A 24,243-nucleotide genomic window follows, 5' to 3' on the forward strand; every position below is an offset into this window, starting at 1 on the left:
TTACCTACCTGAATCCAAAGCAATTGACTTGGGAGGGGCCACTGGGTGAAACACAACAGGAAACATCGATCCTGGTAACTGATTATCAACCTAAAATTATTGCATAATTACAGCCATGTTTTAATGACACAATAATCAAGGACCATTTTAATCAAAAACCACTGCAGTTTTAGAAGGCCCGAGATTTATTTTTTTTAAATGAACGGTGGTCAAGAAGAATGTCATTCACATTTTGGGGGAAGGAGAAAGTGAGAAAGATTTCGCTGAAATTATTTCAGGATGTTACCTGTTTACTTGTAAAGGGTCAGATGGTTGTGGGATGCTTACAGAGATTCATTTAGAGGGTCTGAAACTGATGGTATATGTTGACTCAGTAAAAAAGTCAACAGTGAAAAAAGTAGCGCACTTTAATTCACTGTTAAACTCTCACACACTGATATATTACTGGATACTGGTTTTGAAGATTTGGATGTCTCTTGTCTACCTACCACTAGACAGATTGCTTTTCTACACTAAGAGGTCTGAATCTCTAGGTACACTACCTAGAACATGGTGTTACATGATAATATACAAGCTATGGTCAATACATTTTGAAAAAGGTTCTTGTTTTTTCCTTCTTCTAAAAACAGCAAAAAATGTGTTTTTCATGATAGCACCCTGCTTTACAGTAAACCACAATTTTATGTAATTTTTTCCATTTGAAATGAAATAATGGAATGCACTACTTTCCCACAAATGAGTATTCATAGCATTTTTACTACCCTGACATCAGAGAGCCAAGAACCACATGCATAAGATTCGGAGATGCCTCTTCATGCACATAAATTAATAAAATAAAAATCTGAAGTTTTTAGTATGTAGAACATGATGAAAGATGTTACCTGCAACCAATATAGTTGTGCTCGTAAGCTTCTTTGGTGAGGTGACTGTTTGAATTCAACCTGAATTCCTGACAGGAAGCTACGTCGGATGCTACATCTAACTGGGAGACGCATTTCCATTGGAACTTTACTAAAATTCACCTGGTAATAATCAGAAAGCAGAGCTGATGTATCATTTAATTAAGCCTTAGGATAAAGAAAAACACATTACTAGTAACACCTGGACTTCCATTACTTCATGATACCATTAATTACTGAAATAACTCTCATCAAGTATTCACATAGAAAAGAAAGAAAATCACAAGTTAGTTTGAGAAGCGTGTTACATTGCAATTTCACTTGTTCAAATCAAGTACCTCTGTGTCATAATAACAGTAATAACTAATTCATGAGTTATCTCACACTGGTACAATTACAAATGTTTACATTCAACTGTTCCCAGTTGATGTTTCTAACCTGATCCCAAAACATGATCTGGTACTTACTAATAAAACTATGGAAAATAATTCAACATTGCCTCAGTATTACCTCAAAACAAGATATTCCGTATAGAGTATGAAAATATTCCAACAAAGTTTTCTGTTCATTTTGTGTTTTTCTTATTCTTAATTAGCAACACAGAAGTCTGTTTTCACTGTTGTTCACATACTGCAGTCATTTAAATACTGAAACTCAAATCATACCTCAGTATTGTTGTCTAGTTTTTGCCAACCTGGACCTTGGAAAGCACTCTTAGAAAGATATTTTTGATAAGCTTGTTCCAACAGGTTTATTTGTTTTTGATTCAATGGTTTCCATTTCTGCTTCAGTTTCTGTTCCCAAACAACACCAGAGCTGCAGGAAATACAAGAAGGTTACAATTTAAAAGTACTTAAGCCTTTCTTATGCACACAAACCATGTGAAAAGATATAATCCTCATTTTTCAGGCTTGAACAAAATACTACTTCTTTTTCTATAGAAGCTAAGAAATAGAGCAATTATATCCCAATTATTCATATTGCACAATAGGAATAAAGGCAGAAATTAATTTTGCTTAAGAGGCTCCACTTATACTGATCTCATGGGAAAGACATTTACCACCAATTCAACTGTACAGCTAGAATTACAATTGACTGTCAAATTTTGATTATTCAAAGGCGTTTTTAGGCTTCTATATGCAGTACCTAGTAATTCCTATGTAAGAGATTTCTTTTTTATTTTCATTGTTAACAAGAGAAAGTCCAAGACTATGAATTGACAAGTTTATTTCTTGATCAGGTTGCTCCATCTCTTCTGCTTGTAATGCTTTGGAAACTAATGCAACATCATCTGTGAATAGCAGCACTCGTTGGCGTCCATCCAGGAAAGAAACCCAGTGTATCTGAGTATTTGCATTATATGGAAATTGGCCACATTCATCCTGTATTGGAAAAAATATATATATACTTGTATAGGTATATTACAGGAATAATATTGCTGTATGTATATAAACAAGTTTACTGGCACACATGCAAAATAAAGAAACAAAATAGTAATTTTTTGTTTATTCTGTTTACTTTATCATGCTGATTTAGTGCAATGTTGTATTCCAAGCATTGGCAAGAAGGGTGTGGGATTTTTGGTTTGTTTTGGTTTTGTTTTTCCTTTTGAAGTGTAGGCATTTCAGCAATAATTGCAGATGAGAAGAACACTGGCAATGATTAGGGAACAAAGTCTTCACAGTGAAAGAAATGACCTATAATATTAGGTCATGTGAGTAGAATTAATTAAATCACATACCACAAAGGTGTAAAAATGGTTAATGATTTTAAGAAGTTCTGCATTTTGAATGCAGAGATTTCTTGTTTGTTAATTTGTGAGTCAAAACAGAGATAGTTAAAATCCATTCCTCAGAAGGCCAAAGTAGTCATGTATGTTATCATAATGATATTACAAGGAAAACAGTTTTAATGCAAACTGAAACCGTCTTAAAATACATGTAAAAATTCCGACTCAAGAAAGTGCCTATACAGTAAGTGCTCACTTCCCCATTCCTTAACAAAATACTTGCTCAGTCTTATCCTAGATTTACCACTCCTTTTAGTTGTTCTCCCCTCTCCCTTCACTCATTTTCCAACTTGATCATTGCTTGCTCTTGTGCCTGCAGTTTAGATCTTGGCCTGTTTTAATTGTGTGAGCTACAACCACGAAAATAGCTCTCACTGAGCAACTTGTTTTTTTACTCCATGCAAACGTTTCCCATAGAAGGCTACACTCACAACCAGTTAGGGTTTTTCTCCAGCTCTAAATAACTATTTAAGCTGAATGCAGCACTGCTAGAGAAGTGATCTATTAGTCATCCACAGTATTATTTGGATACTTCTAGGGTTCGAATTCTATTTTTCTTTGATATCCACAAAAATCATGTTGAAAACACAGGCTGGAGGTTGTATGAAATCCGGCAGTTAGTTAATCTAAATACCTAAAATCTTACTACTTGAGATTAGACTCAAAAAATTCCTGCAGGACAAGACAGAGATGAGAAGTTACTAAAGAAGCTTTCTCTTGGAAAATTTTTGGACTTATTATAGTCCTAGACCAGTTCAAGTATTTACTTCTCCCCTTCTGAGATTTACCTTCAGTAGGTCATGTTCACCAAAATTTTGGGAGTAGCCCCAAGTCAATTTTCTTGTTTTGGTTGGATCTGTCCATGCGAACAGACATACTTGCTTTGGTTTCAACTCCATTTCCTCTTGTAATCCACTGCAGTTAGGAAAAAAAGAATAATAGTAAGAAAGACAATAGGATTTGCTGTTTAAGACTACTGCTTTAAGTGATACAGATCATGGCACTGTACACTCCACTACTACAGCTTCTTAGGGGTGAAGCATGAAAGGTCTAGGCTACCAGCTCCAAACAAGCCCAACTATAGCTACACTGCCCATGAACTATGATCTATCTATACTACTACTTTACTCTTTCCACTTTCTCAAGCTTTAAGGACTGACTAAAAGCAGGAAAAAAATACTTCAAAAGTGTATGATATTTTTTTAATGGTACCTTTCACCATAATGTTAAAATAGAACTACTTTCTGCTCAAAGCATATCTACTAGTTAAACAACTAATGACGAATTGTTTCTTTCACATACCTCTGTTTGTATCTGAGGGAGTCCCATGAAGTATGGTTAACAATTAGAGCTGGAGCAGCTCCTTCATGGTAATCTGAGAAGTTTATAAGAGTAGAATGCTCAGACACATTCACATCTACCAATAAGCCCCCATTCTGAAGAGAAAGTTAGAGAGAAATTTCATTATTTGTTCTATACATAAACTCAAGTTAGAACAGACTGAATTATTACTTTTATATCTGTCTTCCATAGGTCTTTCACAAATGAAAAAAAGGAAACAATCTTCATTATCTAGTAGCAGTAACCTCAAACGTTTAGGTCAGTGGCATAATTAAGACACTAGGAGTATTCACAAGCTATCTGTAGGTTTAACTTAATTCAAAAATTAGATTCCAATTATTAAAAAAAAATCACTTTAAAAATTAGATGCATAACATTTTTAAAATTACTTTATTCAGTAAGTTCAGTAAAAACTATAGCCAGACATTCCCTTCTATTTACATTATAAAAATGAAAGTTAGGTTTAAAAGTCTAGACAACTGTACCAAAGTTCTTAAAGGTATGACAAGAATGATTGTTAACAAAGCAATCAATGCACAGAAAAATTCTATTGATGAAACCTCCCAATAAATCACATCAACGCTTTCTTTTAATGGCTTTCAAGATAAATAAATAAAAATAAAATACAGAAATACACTTAAATAAAATACACAAGTGTGCCAACAGAACTCTAAATCAATGTAGATGTCTTGCTCTAAAAACAACCTTTCCAGCTGCTTCAGCAAACTTGGAGAGATAAGTTATCTTCGCTATCATTTGTATCTCAGCAAATTATGAGAAGCATTATCTCCAAAGGTTTATCTGAACATGCCATCATTACATACACATTCCCGAATACTAGGAGAGGTTAAATTCACAAAGAATTAAGATTTTACTAACACAGCACTCGAGGTGCGGCCTCACCAGAGCCGAGTACAGGGGGACGATCACTTCCCTAGCCCTGCTGGCCACACTGCTTCTTATACAAGCCAGGATGCCGTTGGCCTTCTTGGCCACCTGAGCACACTGCTGGCTCATATTCAGCCGACTATCCACCATCACTCCCAGGTCCTTCTCTGCCTGGCAGCTTTCCAACCACTCATCTCCCAGCCTGTAGCTCTGCTTGGGGTTGTTGCGCCCCAGCTGCAGGACCCGGCACTTGGCCTTGTTGAACTTCATGCAGTTGACCTCAGCCCATCGGTGCAGCCTATCCAGATCCTCCTGCAGAGCCTTCCTACCCTCGAGCAGATCGACACACGCACCTAACTTGGTGTCATTTGCAAAATTACTGAGGGTGCACTCAATGCCCTCGTCCAGATCATCGATGAAGATATTAAAGAGGACCGGCCCCAGCACCGAGCCCTGGGGGACGCCACTAGTGACTGGCCTCCAACTGGATTTGACTCCATTCACCGCACCTCTGGGCCCAGCTACCCAGCCAGTTTCTAACCCTACGAAGCGTGCGTCAGTCCAAGCCACGAGCAGCCAGTTTCTCGAGGAGAATGCTGTGGGAAACAGTGTCAAAAGCCAACCAGTGTCCTGAACAGCTCTAAGTCTGCCCTCTAGAAGTCTAAGACAGCAGTTTTATTGGTCTATTTTTGACTTCACCAAAAATAGAGAACTCTACCATTTCATCGTTACTATGCCCAAGATGGTTTCCAACCACCACATCTCCCAACAGTCCTTCCCTGTTTTTGAATAGAAGGTCCAGTGGGACACCTCCCCTGGCAGACTCACTCACCAGCTGCCTCAGGAATCTTCCACCCTCTCCAGAAACCTCCTAGACTGCTTCCTCTGAGCTGTATTGCATTTCCAGGATATATCTGGGAAGCTGAAGTCCCCCACAAGGACAAGACCTGACAATTTCACAACTTTTGCCATTATAGTGTATCATTTGTAATTTAATAGTGCTAGAGCTGTTCAGCTTCCTATAAGCTTGTCAAACCTAGATCATCTTCACTGAAAACTGTGAAAACCCTGAGAATACTGTCGACTTGATTCACAGTCCTTTTTTTCTTTTTTTTTTTTAATGGAAGCCCTTTTTTTTTTTTTAATTGTACTGAAGTGCAATGCACGACAACCTTAAAGTACAAGGCTTCCATCTCAATCAACTTGGGGAATCAAGCTGTACTAAGTTCAATTGCACAAAACTAAATTAGAGTATTAAAAATGGACCACACAAAGTCATAGTCTCACCAATTCTTCCAGCCTCAGCAGAGTACCATTATCTGGGGTTTTAAACAGGAATGGTTTGGATGAGCTTTCATAGCCAACTACTCTCACACAAAGTTGACCGGATGAGTTTTCAGGCCAGAATGGAAGACACTATAAAACAAGAAATAAGCACTTGAACCATTTGAATAGGTTTAATATAGTAAACAGTAGTAAATAGTCTTGCGCAAGACACCTATTCAGATGCCCCAGTTGTCACTCTCATCTCTAACAGATATAACAAGTAAAATTAGTAAATTATCTAAATGTTGCCCTGAGATGTGTGAAGCATCCACATCACACCAGCAGAGAAGATGGAGCATTTATAGAAACCTTATTTTCTTAGGTGACAGCTAGAGACCAGCTATTCGTCTATGATAATGCTCAAAGGAAACAAACAGAAATATTACCTCCGAAGTTGATATATAATTCCATTTGTTAGTCGGCAAAGAGCCATTAGGACCAATTTCTCCAACTTCTAGTTCCAGAGAAGATTTGTTTGCTATTGTGTAGAATGGAGTGAACGTAACTATCCTGGTAAGGTTAAAACTACTCATTTTGATGCTAACTCCAACCTGTTGAACAAGGACAATTTGATCAAACAATTAACATGAAGATTCAAAGAAAAGTCAGAAAGGAAGTAAAGGAAAGCCAACATGACAGTAAATAAAAAGGCTAACAGAATACTCCTGTTTTGAACACCTGCAATAACAGGACAAAGAAGCATGCAGTAAAATGTGGTGCACTATGCAGCATTAGCACAACGGTAAACAAACGGTTTTAGCTGTAGTATGAGTACCAGCTTAGCAGGGAAAAATCCAACAGGAACACCTCTGCTGTAAATCAAGGCAACCTAAAATGATCATATCATAAGAAATCAATTTAAAAGTACATGGAAATGAAGTTCTACACTATTACTCGGAGCTGTGCTTCCAACAGCAGAATAAATTGCAATTTTTATTCTGCTTAGCTCTGGAGATTATTTTAAAGAAAGATGGCCATTGTTTACAGTGAGGCTTTAAACAATCCCAAACACTTACGAGTTTAGAACATGAACTCTTTTGTCTTCACTATCAAGGTTAGTGTATTTTCCAACAACCTAATAGTAGACATTTGTTATGTGAAACACAATGACAAATCATACTGGAATTTCTGTTGGTGAAACTACTTGTCACAAGACACAGATCTTAAATATTTCCACGATTTAAAAGCAGCGTAAGTAGTGAAACAAAGGCCTCAAAATGAAGAAAAGAAAGAAGTCAAGAAAAAAGTGCCTAAAAAGACCCCACAAAACACATCAGAGCTTTCTTACCAGATAGTCCATGTTATTAGCTGAACATCTGACACATCCATAGCTTCCTACAGTATCAAGGGAAAAGCTACTGGACCATGCACTTGTTGAAATACATAGCTGGATCTGCACACACGCAAAAAAAAAAAAGGACATGGAAAATGATTCAATAAATTAATTTTAAAGTTCATGCATTATGGAGTGCTTCTATATCACATGTAGCAGTATTAAAAAGACATTTAAGTGCTTTTAAAACCTTCTATAACTTATGATAAGCTTAAGCATGTAGTATCATTATTCATATTCTCATTTGTTAGTCTATGCTTGATGTCTGGGAAAAATCTAACAATAAAGGTAGTAACAGTATATGGTTACTGAGAGCAAACACAATGATGGAAAAAAATACAATTTTGTAGTGCTTTACAAACTGGAAGGGGAAGTGGAATGAAAAGAATCAAAGTAACACCTTGTCAAGACTGTTTCTTCAACTGCTTCCATTACTGCTGGGTGAAAAAAAATACAACAAAATGGAAAGAGGAGTCACATTACAAAGAAAAAAAATTATCTTTTGCCACAGTACTCTTCATTTGACCATGCAAATACTATGCTAAAACAATATAAAAGAAGTATGGTTTAACATTGGACAGATTATTTACATTGTGCATGTTAAATGTCAAAGCACCTAGGTGATTAAGACAAGTCTGATTTTTCTTCATTCACTGGAACATACCTCCCCAGGTGTATTTACTTCCATCTTGCATATGTTCATTAAATTCCTCTACCAGATGGAAGAATTTTCTGGGAGGTAAGCTGGGAGGGTACCCACTGACTGTTCAAGACCTACCCACTTTATATGGTCACCCAGCTTCCAAACTTAGACAAAATTCTCCTGAGGGTGTAGATGGAATGGAAAGGGCAGCTCAGTTTTCAGCTTCAAAGCAGGATTTTTATAGCACTACCACCATCATCTAAAATAACCATACCTTATTTTTACTAAAAATATTTTTCTTTTTAAAGGAGAATAAAACAATATCTCTGTAATCCGCTGGATGTTTCACATGAATGTCTTCAGCTCGATATTGGAGAACACGGGAAGTCTTGTTGATTATCCAATATGGACTGAACACAGACAAGATCATACGGCTTCCGATTCTCCTGGTGTGTATGTAAATGTCCACTGTCATCGCTTTTGCAGAATCAGAGGTGAAACACACTGGAAAAAATTCAGGCATCCCATCATGAATTCGAAAACGTCCATTCCAGTTTTTGCCTTGATATTTTATCAAGACAAGCTCCATTATTTCCTGAGCGATTCTGGAATTAAATACGTCTGCAGCACTGCCTTCTAACAATTCACGGGCTTCTGCTGTTCCCTGTAGTAAAAATTGTAAGGAACAAATTAAGCTTTTAACATGTAAAATGTGCGTATTCACAAAACAGCATTTTTCTTGTCTTTCAGGGTACTTGTGCTTCATTTTAGTATCATATATCCCAACTTCCAATCACTTTCATTTGAGCCCAATCCTATGAATCACCTAAGGTCAATTGCACTCTCTTGCAGGACTGTAAAGACTAAAAATTCTAGATTTCAGGAATACAAATGAGTTCCAATGTATCCCCTGTCCTTGTTCCCTCCTTCCTCCATGACTTCCAGTAGATTTTGGCAATGAGTTCTCATTTCTGTGGCAATGTTACGAGGTGCAATACTGATTTTTTTTATGCTGCAAATGCACAGCCAAGACATTTCACATGAAACAACGCACAAGACAGGAATCTGGCAGCTGTGCCATACCGCTGGGTACCACAGCTCTCCTTAGAGAACAGCACCTCAGAACAGCAGCTTTCCTCATTTTAGCTAAAAAAAAAAAAACAGTGTATCATACCATACTGAGCAGTGGCCAGGCTTTGTTAGTTGATGGACATAAAGACTATAAGCTCACCTACAGATGAAGTTACTTCAGAAACCGACTTGAATTACTGGTTTATTTAAGGCAATGGCACACTGTTCTACATTCTTTGACTTTGGGTACTGAAGTGGAATGAAGGGAAGGAAAATTGGTAATAGTGCTCTTACTATAGCAGACAGAAGCAAAAGGATGATCTAAAGGAATGTGACAGCCAGTTGTGTGACCAGGACAAAAAAGAACAAACTAGGATGATAGTTGCAGATCCTCATACTATTTCTATTTACCAGAATCATTCAGCTTTTTCTGTGAAAACGTGTGTTAGAAACACAAGATACTAGAAGTAGATCAAGAACATCTGCATAGGATTCTGCAAAGAAATCCTCTGATTTGTGCAATGGAGGCCTCACAGTAGCACTCAGTATACTAAGAGTCAGTGTTGGAATGGAGACCAGTTGTCTTTCTACATAGAAGAAAAGCACCTGTACTTTCAGGCTTTTTTTCCTTATATCTTTCCCTGTGAAACAAAAGCTATCCTGCAATATATGAACAGGGTCTCAGAAGGATTTAGGAGGTAGACCAATCCAATACAGGATTAATATTTCAGGAGCAAAGTGAAACTGGCAAAGTAGATCCAAAGGAAAAATAACTAATCCCCCAAACTCCCAGGGCTAATCCATCAACCAACTTTGTAATTTACAAAAGAAAATACAATAAACAGCATTCAGTATCTTCTACACTACTTTCACCTCCTGTTCGAAGTGTATGCGAATCTTCATTAAAATCAAGGAAAGCATTTCAAAACAGAAACACGGAATAACCTACCTCAAGTAAATATCTCAAGGAGTACGGCAGAAGATTCCTCACAGTCAGCGTAGGATAAAGGTGGATAATGTAGGCAGGATCCCACTCCTCTCCAGATGCTGAAATAAAATTTAGTTGATCTGGTACGGCTGTTGAGCTGACTATTAGAGGCAAAAAATTCATCTCAGTGGCTGGGCACTGTAACAAGCACTTCACTTCATTGCTTCTATGTAGCTCTTCTCTCCAGGCAATGTAAGTCGTGGACTCTCTGAATTGACCCTCTAATGTTCCTGTTGGTCGAATATATAAATGACACCTACGGCAAAAGAACAGAACAGGTACATACGATATCCTTGCATTGACAGCTACCATCACCCATCTGAAAGCAATTGCTGACTTTCTGGAAGGTTTTTGCAAGCACACTGTGTAATTACCTAATAAAGACAGTTTTGTTTGTTGGATTTTTATTTTGTTTTACCCAACCAGGAAGTGTTCCAACTACAAATTTAAGTTTCTACAATAATGCTATATTTGTGTATCAGTCTTGCAAACAATAGCCCCATAGAACAGAAAGGAACATACCTATATGAATGTAAAGGAACATGAAATTCCTCCTCTGGCTTAGATACGCCAATCGGCTCCAGCGATCTGGAGTCCCTATCCAGTTTATAGATTATAAATGGGATGGAGAAATGGTTCTTGATCTAAGATGAAAAAGCATAACCTTTCATTACATTTGTTTGGTACTCATTTCTAAAAGAAAATATATGAATAGCAAAAAGGAAGAAAAATAGTAGATTTAATCATTCACCTGGACAATAGACTTAAACACATCTTAGTGACAAATACAATTCTGAAGGAGAATGACATGCAAGCATACAAGAAGACTATGCTTCCTTATAAATTCTATGAATTGAAAAACATGCTTAAAATGCATTTAAAATAAACCACAAACGATGTATGTATTCCAAACTCTGTGTTCTGGATATTAAAAAGCTAAACAAAGAGTTATTTACAACAAAAATCTAACTTTTCATCTCCCAGAAAAAAAATGTGTATAGTATACACAAAAAATAGTTTAACAAATACAGTACATTACTTAGTAATTTGCCTTTAATTAGCTTTTGGGAAAAGTACTATCTTAAAAAAAAAAAAAAAAAAAGTAAGAAAAGCCAAGTCTCTCAGAAGAAAGAATATTTATTTCAGGTTTTATTTTGTTTACCTGCAGAGGAGATCGTACGCTAACAACCTTGTTTCCTTCTGTAGCATCTATCTGGACAATAATAGAGTCTGTACGATCAACAAGAAGGCTTTTAATGTTGTACAGTCGCCGCCCTGGTTTGGCAATGGGAATGTTTACCACTTCATTGTATCCTTGAAGTTCTAATCCATAAAAATACACGTGTTAATTGTGCAAAACATAAATCACATTACCATTTTTAAGAATTGAACAATATTTATGTTTCTCTAGACTCGGCAATAATTGTCAAAGTTGCCCTCTGGCAAAAACAACTTTAAGTGGCATTTGAGCACAAGGGAAAACTGAAGCTTAAAGGAAGAAAACTCGAAAATCTTAACTTTCCATAATGTCATTTTATGATGAATAGGTTATTTTTTTAAGTTGACAACTGCAACACTGAGCATTATCTTTTCATCACAGCCAAGTATCTTCATAAGGAATTGGAAAGAAAGGGGGAAAAAATTATGTATGAGGAATTATTGTGTCCTGTGCCCCTAGGAATATTCTCTAGCAAAGCTGGAAATACAGAATATTCATAAATGCTCTAAGCAAAATAACTAACTACAAAAAAAAAAAAAAAGGGGTAGTAAGGATGCTGAGAAATTAAGATCCCGTTTAACAGGAGTTGGAACCCACAAGCCTATGTCTCAGGAGTCTTTAAGATGATCTATCAATGACTACACTAAAGCATCTTCCATTTTGTTCAAGGAGGTAGGAAAAATACTGTACTTTTCATTCTCTGGAAAACTGGGCAGAATAAATTTTGCATCATTTTAAGAAGCCAGCAGTAGCTGGTTTTAGTTTGTTTTCAATTGCTATCAGTACTTGGAAGTAGTTTCAACATAACATACTTCACCCTACATTTTAATTACATTGAATTTAACCATACTGACTCCCCCATTTTTCCCATTCTCAATGTATAGCAACATGCCATGTTCCCTATTACAATACCTAAATTTAAAGAGAAGATGGAACTCTCTTGCCGATGCAACGTAGACAGCTTTCCTTGTTGAGGAGCTTCAAAAACTGAGTATTCTAGTTCCATGTTCTGGCCACTTTCTACAAGGTTCACATTTGCTTTTTCAACTGAATTAACAATCCGAAAACTGGAGCTAGGAAGCACTTTGAGAGGAACACCCAGGGCATTTTTCACTATGAAAGGAGCTGTGTCTTTAAAGGAATAGTCAAACGTGGATGCAGTCCCTTCTGAAAATGCCTGCAGTGAAGAACATCCATAATTAAATTAATATAATAACGAGTATGTAACCATAAGTAAATATTGAATATATATATAAATAAAACTCCCTATATACACACTATATATAGATAGATATCTATAGTAATACTTCAGAGAAGCTAAGTTTAATTATGTGCGATTTCACTGTTCTGTAGCTAACAGCAAATGATATCATGCTAAGTATTCATACTCCTTCCTCATAGGGATATTTTCGTTGTTGTTGGAGAGTTGTAAGAGAAAACTAAAAGATATGGTACACCAAATTCACAAACACATTCACCATGCACATACTTAGTACTTAACCACAACATAAGCTTACTAACATGTTTTATTACACAGAAGTAGTATTAACTGACCCTTGAACCCCCCCCCCCAATACACTTGCTTAGAGAATGCTTGTTCATTTAAAATTTAAAACAATTGGGAGTGAGAAACATTCTGTACAAATGACTTGATATAGTCACCAAAATTTCTTCTCCCACTAAAAAAAAAAAAATAAAATAAAAGCTTTGGACACTCAGAAGTGTGCACATTACCAAAAGAAAAAATAAGGAAAAAAGAATTAAAAAACATGGAACTTTCTACTTTTACAGTTTAACAGCCAACCCTAAAACGCACACTCTTCTTAGTGTTCTACTATGGAACAAGTCTTACAAAGAAGCAGCAAGCTGAATGAAAATAAAGCCCTCCAATAAACACAGATGTTTCTTACAATCCATCTTCTGACATATTAACAGAAATTTACCTCCCTTGCAAAAGCCAGCACCACCTTTTTTTTTTTTTTTTTTTTTTTACCCCTAAAGGGCTATCAGAGTAAAACTCCTGCTAGGTAACATTTTCCTCAGGGCTCTAAAACAATCACTAGCTTGAGAAAGCAGCACAGAAAGCCCTTCAGAAGTCAGAGCTTCCCCCAAAGCTAAATAATTTGGCACCTTTTGCCTGTTAGGATTACCTTGGCCAAGTTACTGAAAACAGCGAGACAGCATTTGGATATTGTTATATTCATTGTATCCTTTGAAGAAATGTTAACTGCAGTTTGTGGTTCAGGAAGAATAATGAAATCATCGCCAGGCATCAAACTTCTCTCTTGGACAGGGTTAGTCTTCATCTAAAACCAAAATTTCTATAGGCAATTATGAACATATTGAACTACTTCCTCCTATAACAGGAAAAAGCTTGCTCTACACTTGAAACTTTTTCCAAGCAAAGAATACCTACCTTACCTCATAAATCTGTAATACATCTTAAACTTGTCAATAACATGGAAACTTTATTCCAATACTGAAGGCAAGCAAGTTATTTTATTCCATTTCTGTGTGTGTGGTTGCATGCTATACTTTGCTCATGCACTAGACAAGTAATATTACACAAATTTCTACAGACTGAATATTTCCCTGCGAAATTCTGTAGCTCCCTCCAAGCAACAGCATTTTAATGGTCACCTTTCTGTTAGAAAAAATTACCAAAATAAAACTGTCTATTCAAACCAAGTATTTACAGTTTCCAGTACATTTACATACTTCCAGCTTTAAACGCCATTGCTTCTTTCCTCCTTCAATTCTTTCAATAAGAGGCTCCCATACTGCAAAAGTTTCATTGTAATAATGGACCTAAAGAAAGAATCAAAATTAAGTATGAACAAAGAAAGAATCAAAATTAAGTATGAGTTCCTAAGTTCCTTCCTAAAGTACACTAAAAAACCTGTTTTAATCTGTTTCACATTTCAGAAGTCTAGTATTAGTTTTTAACAGCTTCAAAAATCAATACACGCAAGTGAAATACATCATACGTTTTTTCTTCAGTGACATAATTTTTAAAGTATTAACTATCTGGCTTACTTATAAAGAAATAGGACCAAACAGCCTAGTCATTATATAGCTTTTTGTTTAACACATTTTATTAATACAATGCCGTTTCTGTTCTCTTCTATGGTGTCCGTGAGAATGACTTGGAGATCAGTAACTTTAACAATGCAAGTACTTCATTTTACTATGAAATAGCAATTGGCCTGAACAAAATCTCTTTAGTCTAGATCTGGCCCACTGGAACAACTTATCTAAATGCCACCATAAATATTCGTCTCTCCTCAAACACTGCAAATCTGAATAAAGAACTGTTTGCCAGGTGCAATTCCGGAAGCTTACTTTCAGCTGTTTTCCTCATCCCTCCTCCCTTTTGGGACCTCATTTTATATGATTAAGTATGCATCTGCCATACTCTATTATGACATTCACACCTAACAATGCAAAGAAGGTTATTTGCATAACCAGTAAAGAATGGAGTTATTATTATATAGAAGTTAATTATTTCACAGTAGTAATTGCCGTTAAAAGCTCCTACTGAATTCGCGTATATTAGTGCTGATCTTTTTATATAATTCCTATAATAAACATGCTATGCTTACTCAATACTTGCCTGCCTACTGAATAATTCCTAAGACCATTATAATGTAAACCTATTGTTAACTCAACTACTGGTAGAAACTACCAGAAGTGAAGTTACTTGAACATTATGGTAAGTGCAGTAACTTTTTAAATTGCAAATAATTTGATTGTACAAACCTCCAGTGACATATCAGCAGAGACCTCCATCAGTGAGGACCAGTTCTTAAGCACACCTGAAAATACAGATTCTACCAACAATAAAGGGATAGTGCGATGTCCCAGACCACATTCCAAGGTGATCTGAACAGATCTCACTACAACGTCAAACTTCTCTTGTTTCACAGCATGCTCACGGTCCTTAAAAGTTTCTGTTGCTTCTGTAGCTACATCAACACCAAGAAACCAAGCATTGTACTGATCTAAAGGCTTCACTTGCCACAAATTTTCACAAACTTCAGTTGCTCCTCTAGAATCCTCTTCTGTTGGTTTTGGCTTTAGGGCAGCCATAATGGTCCCCACAGTATTTAGAATTATTGGTGAGATCTTGAACAACAACAACAAAAAATCCTCTATTACTCAAAACATTTTAAAATTGATGAACACATAAAATACATGACTAATGAAAATGGCAAGTAACTCTTAGGTTCTTGATACAGGTATACAGAATTAAAAAAAAAAGTTATCTAAAAAACAGAAACAGAACCTATTCATGTACCTCCTCTTATTTTCCTTTCCCACAACCTTTCCTAGTTCCTCTCTCACAATCCCACAGATCAAGAAGAATATTCTCAGATTGCAATTTCATTTTCACCGATACATGGTATTCCCACAACAGCAGCCAACAGACACCTTTTCCCTCCTACACTGTAAATCATCAACACTTAAAAATTAATTTTTAAGAATTTCAAGGTGTTCAAAAAAGCTATCAGTTATGTACAATACCATTTCACTTAAAGGCACAGTACATCTGTCAAAAGCTTTAAACACAACATATTATTATTTCCAATTTAAATTTCATTACTGGCTATTCTTTCAGATCAGAAATACAAAAGTATGACGATTTTTATAGGAAAGTTAGCAAGTTATACTCAGAGATAACTTTATATTTGCTTAATAAATTACCTACTAAGAACACTGTTTTTCACATTGTGTTATCACCATGGAAATCACATTAAGAGCCTTAAGTTAACATGCACTTCTGTGCACATTCCTGTTTATAAACCTCTCTGAAGAGAAAAATAGTGGCAGTGGCAGGAAAAGGGTTGTTTCATAAAATTGGAAGAAACTAGTGGGAGGAATCCTAGTATCCAATATTTAAATTTGCCCTTTTTTGCCAAGAAATAACCAAAACAATAAATATGTAATGATTTTTCCAACTCAGAGCAGCCTTGAAAAACAAAAATGCCTATTTCCAAAATTAAACTAATAGAAGAAACAGAAGTTTTCAATAGGGATACATGGATTAAAAAAACTAAACTACTGCTCGTTTTAGAAATGAAGCTCTTCTTCCCAAGACAACTTTAATAATCTAACTTACCTTTATAACAAGTTCTTCAACTGTTAGTACCACAGTTTGTAACCCTGAAACATGCCTCATATTTTCCATGACCAGAGAACATGGTTGTAACACCTGAGAGAAAAATACGATTTGATTAAGGTTACTCCTGGTTTTTAGCCTTTTGAAATACTTTTATTTTTTAATCCCATTGACAAAAGGCTGCTGACCCAATAAAATAACTGTTTTCAAGTAACAGCATTCTTTCTACATTACTGTGCTTCATTCCAGCATGCAAAATTGCTGGAATTGCAGCAAACAAAATTGCGTAGATGTATTCTTAGTCTTCAAAATCCCTCATGCAGTTTCTTCACTAAGAAGCCTTTACTTCAACGTAATGATCCACCACAAAGGTTTTAAACAAAGATCTATGTGATGAAGTCCTGTGCATTCTGTCAAATGATTCACTTTTAAATGGCACACCGCATACACACAGCCCTTTCCTATCTTCATAATAATTATATGAGAACTGAGTTTTCTGAGTGTTATGGATATACCAACAAACAGACATGCCTGCCAGCAGTTGTCACTAATTTTTTCATTCTGGAAATCAACTTTTCATACCTTAGTAACACTCTTGTCTTGTTTTTCTCTGAGAAAGGCACAAGCCAACACTTTGAAGTCCTTCACTTGAGCAGTCATCCTCTGCGCAAGCTTTCCCGAATTCATAGATAAGTCACATTGGAAAGAAACTTTTAAGGCAGGGGCATCAGCACTCGTCAAATTAGCAACAAACACAATTTCTGGATCCATGATCACAGCTTTTACTCTCATATTTGGCCATACAGATGTTTCTGTGAAAATAAGTAAAACCACCCTTGAATATAACAGGCTCAACAGCATTATTATATATCTAATACCTCAACTATGCATAAAAATTGGTACATAGTTTTTAAAGGTATAAATTTTACAAGTACCTCAGTCTTTACAGTAATGCTATTTCACTAAAAAGTATTTCACTAAAAAGTAAAATCACAGTATCCAGAAATCAGCAGCAAACTGGTCAGCAGTTTCGTTCTGAAGAAACTGTCTCTTGATACTATATAAAAGCATTATTTGCTCAATGCTCTGCAATCAACCTAAGTAATAGCTCTATAAAGCCAAATTCACAACAGTTATCGTCTGGTTCAATACCTAAAGCATTCTTTAGCATGAAGATTTTCTAATTGTACACTGTTAATTTCATTTTGATTTCTTGTCTGAGTATCCACTCAGCCTCCAAACAGGATAAAATCACATGTATCTCAGTTCAAAGGAGGACTCTAACATACTAATGATGGATCAAGACACTTCAATTCTAAATGATCAGGAGGTATATGGGTGTGTAACCCTCATGCATGCTAGTACTCGTTACATAGGTTTCCTGAGCCTAGCACTTCACAGATTTCACAGAATTTCTAGGTTGGAAGAGACCTCAAGATCATCGAGTCCAACCTCTGACCTAACGCTAGCAGTCCCCACTAAACCATATCCCTAAGCTCTACATCTAAACTTCTTTTAAAGACTTCCAGGGATGGTGACTCCACCACTTCCCTGGGCAGCCTGTTCCAATGCCTCACAACCCTTTCAGTAAAAAACTTCTTCCTAACATCCAACCTAAAACTCCCCTGGCTCAACTTAAGCCCATTCCCCCTCGTCCTGTCACCAGGCACGTGGGAGAACAGGCCAACCCCCACCTCGCTACAGCCTCTTTTAAGGTACCTGTAGAGAGCGATAAGGTCGCCCCTGAGCCTCCTCTTCTCCAGGCTGAACAAGCCCAGCTCCCTCAGCCGCTCCTCGTAGGACTTGTTCTCCAGGCCCCTCACCAGCTTTGTCGCCCTTCTCTGGACCCGCTCAAGCACCTCGATGTCCTTCTTGTAGCGAGGGGCCCAAAAATGAACACAGTACTCGAGGTGCGGCCTCACCAGAGCCGAGTACAGGGGGACGATCACTTCCCTAGCCCTGCTGGCCACACTGTTTCTTATACAAGCCAGGATGCCGTTGGCCTTCTTGGCCACCTGAGCACACTGCTGGCTCATATTCAGCCGACTATCCACCAATACTCCCAGGTCCTTCTCCGCCAGGCAGCTTTCCAACCACTCCTCTCCCAGCCTGTAGCTCTGCTTGGGGTTATTGCGCCCCAGGTGCAGGACCCGGCACTTGGCCTTGTTGAACTTCATGCAGTTGACCTCAGCCCATCGGTGCAGCCTATCCAGATCCTCCTGCAGAGCCTTCCTACCCTCGAGCAGATCGACACACGCACCTAACTTGGTGTCATTTGCAAAATTACTGAGGGTGCACTCAATGCCCTCGTCCAGATCATCGATGAAGATATTAAAGAGGACCGGCCCCAGCACCGAGCCCTGGGGGACGCCACTAGTGACCAGCCTCCAACTGGACTTGACTCCATTCACCACGACTCTTTGGGCCCGGCTATCCAGCCAGTTTCTAACCCAACGAAGCGTGCGCCAGTCCAAGCCACGAGCAGCCAGTTTCTTGAGGAGAATGCTGTGGGAAACTTGCTGGAAACATCAGAATATTGTACCCATGCAATTGAACAAAATGCCAAGTTGAGGCTTGGGGTGCTACAACAGCAAAAGCAAAGAAAGCCAGGCATCATTGGTTGCAGCCAGCAACACATTTGAGTAGCCAACACATTTGAGCAGCCACTAAAAGTACCCTTTTTCTGGCATGTGTATCATTCCTCCTTTATCATGGGACTTGGCACATCTCCATCAAGGGAAGAAGAAAGGAAGTGAACTGCTGACATAACTAGAACAATTCATAAAACCTAGGGCTCACTCTCAACACACTGCCAAGTTCCCAAAAGATAAGGCTGTGGGTAACAGTCCAAACAACACAGCCCACAGATGGGGTCAGACCACAAGTCAGGTGAGCCTGGCTATCACCTACAACCCAACAAAACTCAACTCAAAAGTGGTCTTTTGTGCCCTTGTTTCATCATACCATACCTTCAGTCTTTAACCAAAAAGAGAAAAGTTGCCTTCATCAAAAACTTAGTTTACCATATCTTTGAAACAGTAACAAACAGTTATTATCTGTTGAAATACCAACATACAGTTTCAAAACTCTTAGCTTACAGATAGAAAAGACACTCTTTGCCACTCACATCTGAGGAGCAAGTTGTTCTTTTTTACTTTAACTACTGTCCACATAGTCAGTCTTGCTTCCTTCACAGAAATAAGAGTAAATAAGATGAGTAAAAATACTAAGTAGCAGGATGACTTTCAGTATTTAGTTCTGTTGCAGGGCACAACCTGGTTACTTAATATAGCAGTAAACTATGGACAATTATCTATATCAGTAATCTATGGACAATTTAGATTGTATTTGTTCTTCATATTGTCTAAGTCTGATAGCAAGATAAGCACTTGAACACTTTTGGATGAGTTTTTTCTAATATGAGATCTGTGAAAAGAAAGGGGAAAGAAGGCAGTTTTACAGACCTGTTTCTGGTTTGGATTTCCCAGAAGCAACGTGCTTTAAATGGACTTGTGTAGATTTTTCAGCTGAAGATGCCGGCATTGAGTTAACAAAGAAATCCGCTACTGTCAACAAAAACTCCATACTGGCACATACGTACAGCTTGTCAAGGATGGCAACAACTTCAGTTCCATTTTCATCCTGTTTGTATCTTATATCTATCATACAACTGTCATTTGTGTCATGCTTCTTGTCTATCATTCTGGAAAAGAAGTTTAATGACAATTCTTTGTAATAGCATAACACAGTAATATAGAAAAAACAGGATACATAATATCTTTGTCCCTTCCCTTTGTCATTTTTAAAAGAATTACTAAATAAGCAATCAACATTTTCTACAGAGAAATTAGGATATAGACTTTTCTCTAACAGAGGAATAATTTCTATTTTAACTGTGTCCTACAATTCAGGAATTACACATGCAGCATGTAATAATCAGACTACAGTACAGTACCTAGAACTCCCTAACCAAGGCTGGTTGCACTCTACTCATCTCTTCACCACAGTTGACTGTAGTATTCAAGCCTCCCAGGTATTTTTTGGATTACCTTATAAGCCAACATGTAATTTGAAGAAACCTGTTTAACATTATTAAAAATACATTACTAATTGCTTTAGTGCATAGCACAACTGACAGCCCTATTACATTCTATCAGCGTCATGTGAATCATAGAATCATAGAATCATAGAATATCCTGAGTTGGAAGGGACCCTTAAGGATCATCAAGTCCAACTCTTGACACCGCACAGGTCTACCCAAAAGTTCAGACCATGTGCCTAAGTTCACAGTCCAATCTCTTCTTAAATTCAGACAGGCTCGGTGCAGTGACCACTTCCCTGGGGAGCCTGTTCCAGTGTGCAACCACCCTCTCTGTGAAGAACCCCCTCCTGACGTCCAGCCTAAGCAAAGTATAGGTCTATGAAACAGTCTTCCTCATAAACTGCATGGACTTTTTCATTTCTGATGCACTCATACTTACCTTTGTGTCACATTCTGAATTCCTTCCCTGAGATCATCCAGTGTACATGCCTTAAGTTTAACATTTATATCCATTGAGCCATTGGAAAACATCCTGCCTGACGATGCCATGAGATGCAGTCGGAGTTCACCAAGGCGTAATCTATCACTATGCAGCAAAAGCGGGGACTTCTATATAATGAGAAGCAGTAAAATTACTTAGCACAGAACAAAGTAGTAATCACACTTCTCATGAGGCTAATCACACAAATGTGCATTACAATCTGCAAATGTTGATGTCCTGAGTCCTTTAACCATAAAATTAGTCAAAGAAATTAACTGAAGTATACATCATTTCTAGCAGTTGTTCAGAATGCATGATCGAAAGATATTTCACTTGACTGTGAACCTTCTACCAGAGAATCCCTCCATTCCCATCACAGTAACTCCATTTACAATCAGGACCTCAGCATTAAATAGAAATTATATAAACAAGGCATTTAAATCATACTACATTAGTGCATTTCTTCCTGGTGATGCTCATTCCACAAGAACGTTTCAAAACACACCCACTGCAAATTCCTGTATTACAGTCACTTTAAACACAAAGCTACCACCCAATCACTAGGTACCAAGGTGTAAAAAGCAAGAACCCTCAGATCTATACAAAGCCTATGAAGTCACGATAGTAAGGCAGCATTATACATTTCTCTTCTGTTTTCAGCACAGTTTGACTTGCTCAGGATGTTTGTTAATAGCTCACATTCAGGGCTATGTAAGAGGGAAGTATGGATCATGAACATATTGCAGCTGCTTACTAACGATATAGCCATGCACTGAACTAGCATCATGGAGACCAGCAATTCATACTTTCTGTATTTTAATTTTTTAGGTTGGATAGCTGGAATCAAGTCTTGAATGACCAAAAGAGATGGTGGGTTGTTTTGGTTGGTTGTTTTATTTTTTTTAAATGTGTGATTTTTACAAGTGCACTGACATTCTTCAAATTAAGGCTATTCTATGCTCAAAGTCTCCAGGTTGAAGGATAAATTGCCAAAGATCCATAAGGCAAGCATAACAGGGTCAAGACAACAGATAAAATATTTTATTTTACTATCTGGAGTTCTGTCCATATGCAAAGTTCCCCACCCCAGCAGCATAATAAAAGCTTTGTCACAAACCTGATTCATATCTCTATTGTAGAGAATTACTGAAAGTGACTCAAAATTAAAGTCGAATTTAAATGTTTCGTAACGTTCTGCAGAAGACTCAACTGTAGAAACACTTTCTTGTCCAAAAGCAAGAAGAGGGTCTGTTGATAAAAATAAAGTATTTTTACATTTCTTTAGAATACTAAGCTTGGGGATAGGATGCTGGGTTTGAGTTCTGTTTTTTTTTTTTTTTTTTAGTTATAATCAGAGAGTCAAAGAAAGAGGAAAAGTTAGGATGACTACCCAGGACAACTCACAGTTACATATTCAATAGCATACTGTTCTCTTCAATAGATGTTAAAATTACCATGCTCTGAGTGGTTTAAGTACTTTCTTAAAGTTGTCATTAATTTACTGTGGTTGTTCCTCTTTTAGTCAACTACATAAAGTAGCAATACCACAATTTGCATTATTCTTCCTTCTAGATTCTTTTTATAGTATACCTTTCAACTATTGGTTGAAAAACTTTTTGACATTGAGAATACTATTATGCTTTGAACAAACAAATTGGCAAACTTAACTATATTTCAGCTAGAAACACATACTGATTACATTAACATGCTCTTTAAATATTAAAAAGATATTATCCTGTATTTTTATAATTGTTCATTAATATTCTGGGGAAGCTTGTTGGTTTGGGTTTTATCTGTTTTAAACCTGCAATTTCAGCCTCTGATACAGGCTGAAGAATACCACCCTATAAAAGATTAATTGCAAGCAACAGATACAAAATTTTTGACCGTCAACAGCTTGCATTGCAATGTTTTTGGAATGTGCATACATTCGTATTTGTAACTTTTCATAAACTCATTCATAACCATTAAGAAGAATGATTTATTTGCACTGTTTCAGACCAACATGTTGGAATTGCACATAGTCCTCTCCATATACCTATATAGCTACAGAATTTAACATACCCTCAGAGGAGTCGGATTCATTTGAAACTCTCCCCTTTTTAACCATCTGGGTATCTTCAATGCTCTGCTGCAGAGTATTTGGCTGGGAAGAAGCCCCTCCAAGGTTCTCAAGTAAAATTTTCATGACAACAGTTAGATCATCTTCACTGAGTGCAATCTGTAAAATGACAAACCCACGACCTATTTTTGGTGATGTTATCTCCTTCCAGTGCAGAACCCTATCTTTGTCAATAGTAAGCAAGTGTTTAGAAAAAACAACATTCTGATTCCACTATAAGCATATCAGTCAGTCAAAATAATCCTGCTCAAAACATCCTAAATTTGAGTAAAAACAGTTGGACCACTTCTCCTTAAATATAATTAGCTGCTTGTTATGAACAGGCGTTACAATAAGAACCGTGTTAAATATTATCTGGTCTTTCAAAGGCTCTTTAGCTGCAGAAATATAATAATTGATAAAAATAAATGCTTCTTAACAAATCAGTAATACAGAAACAGACAGATAACATTAAAATCGCCATTTTGTTGTATACGTGAAAGCAACTGTCATTCATTAAGTCCCTGAAGAGTTAATGGATCTCAATACATTTATAATATTGCAGGGTCATAAAAAATAAGCAGCAAAAAAAGTGGGAAGATACAGTCACTTAGCCAAAAATACATAATGTTTGAGTATTTTCTCTAAATCCTTTTTTTTTTTAATGGTACTCCTTCAGTATTATATTACTCTGTGCTTCACTACTGCTACAGCTGACTTCAGCATAGACAGAGGAATGAAATTAGTCTGATATACAATTACAAGGCCTTGCAGTCTATTTCTACCCACCTAAATCTTTATGGTCAACACGGGAAAAAAGGAAGTAAACCCCTTTGTCTGAAAAGTCATCAAGCATCATTTTGAACTACTGCCTCAGAGACCTACCTCTACCATTTTAATTTCCACTACAACTACTGAACACTCAAATAACTGATTATTACAATTAAACAATTTAAAACCTTAGTAATCTAAATACTAAATACTAATTCAACAGATAAACCTT

General features: G+C 36.9%; 1 protein-coding gene across 1 annotated transcript in view; it reads right to left on the minus strand.

Annotated features, from left to right (window-relative positions):
- Positions 1-24,243, minus strand: part of VPS13C (vacuolar protein sorting 13 homolog C) — an 89,976-nt gene that overhangs the window by 18,825 nt on the left and 46,908 nt on the right. The window contains 23 exon segments of the mRNA XM_032194724.1: positions 9-90; positions 882-1,022; positions 1,565-1,715; positions 2,046-2,281; positions 3,477-3,603; positions 3,991-4,124; positions 6,205-6,333; positions 6,630-6,794; positions 7,532-7,636; positions 8,494-8,883; positions 10,240-10,534; positions 10,801-10,922; positions 11,441-11,601; positions 12,410-12,674; positions 13,648-13,803; positions 14,216-14,305; positions 15,257-15,622; positions 16,617-16,709; positions 17,199-17,428; positions 20,081-20,319; positions 21,098-21,267; positions 22,257-22,387; positions 23,204-23,360. Coding sequence (XP_032050615.1) covers positions 9-90; positions 882-1,022; positions 1,565-1,715; positions 2,046-2,281; positions 3,477-3,603; positions 3,991-4,124; positions 6,205-6,333; positions 6,630-6,794; positions 7,532-7,636; positions 8,494-8,883; positions 10,240-10,534; positions 10,801-10,922; positions 11,441-11,601; positions 12,410-12,674; positions 13,648-13,803; positions 14,216-14,305; positions 15,257-15,622; positions 16,617-16,709; positions 17,199-17,428; positions 20,081-20,319; positions 21,098-21,267; positions 22,257-22,387; positions 23,204-23,360 — 4,135 coding nt within the window.

This window comes from Aythya fuligula, chromosome 11 (assembly GCF_009819795.1).
Source record: "Aythya fuligula isolate bAytFul2 chromosome 11, bAytFul2.pri, whole genome shotgun sequence".
Taxonomy (NCBI): Eukaryota; Metazoa; Chordata; class Aves; order Anseriformes; family Anatidae; genus Aythya; species Aythya fuligula.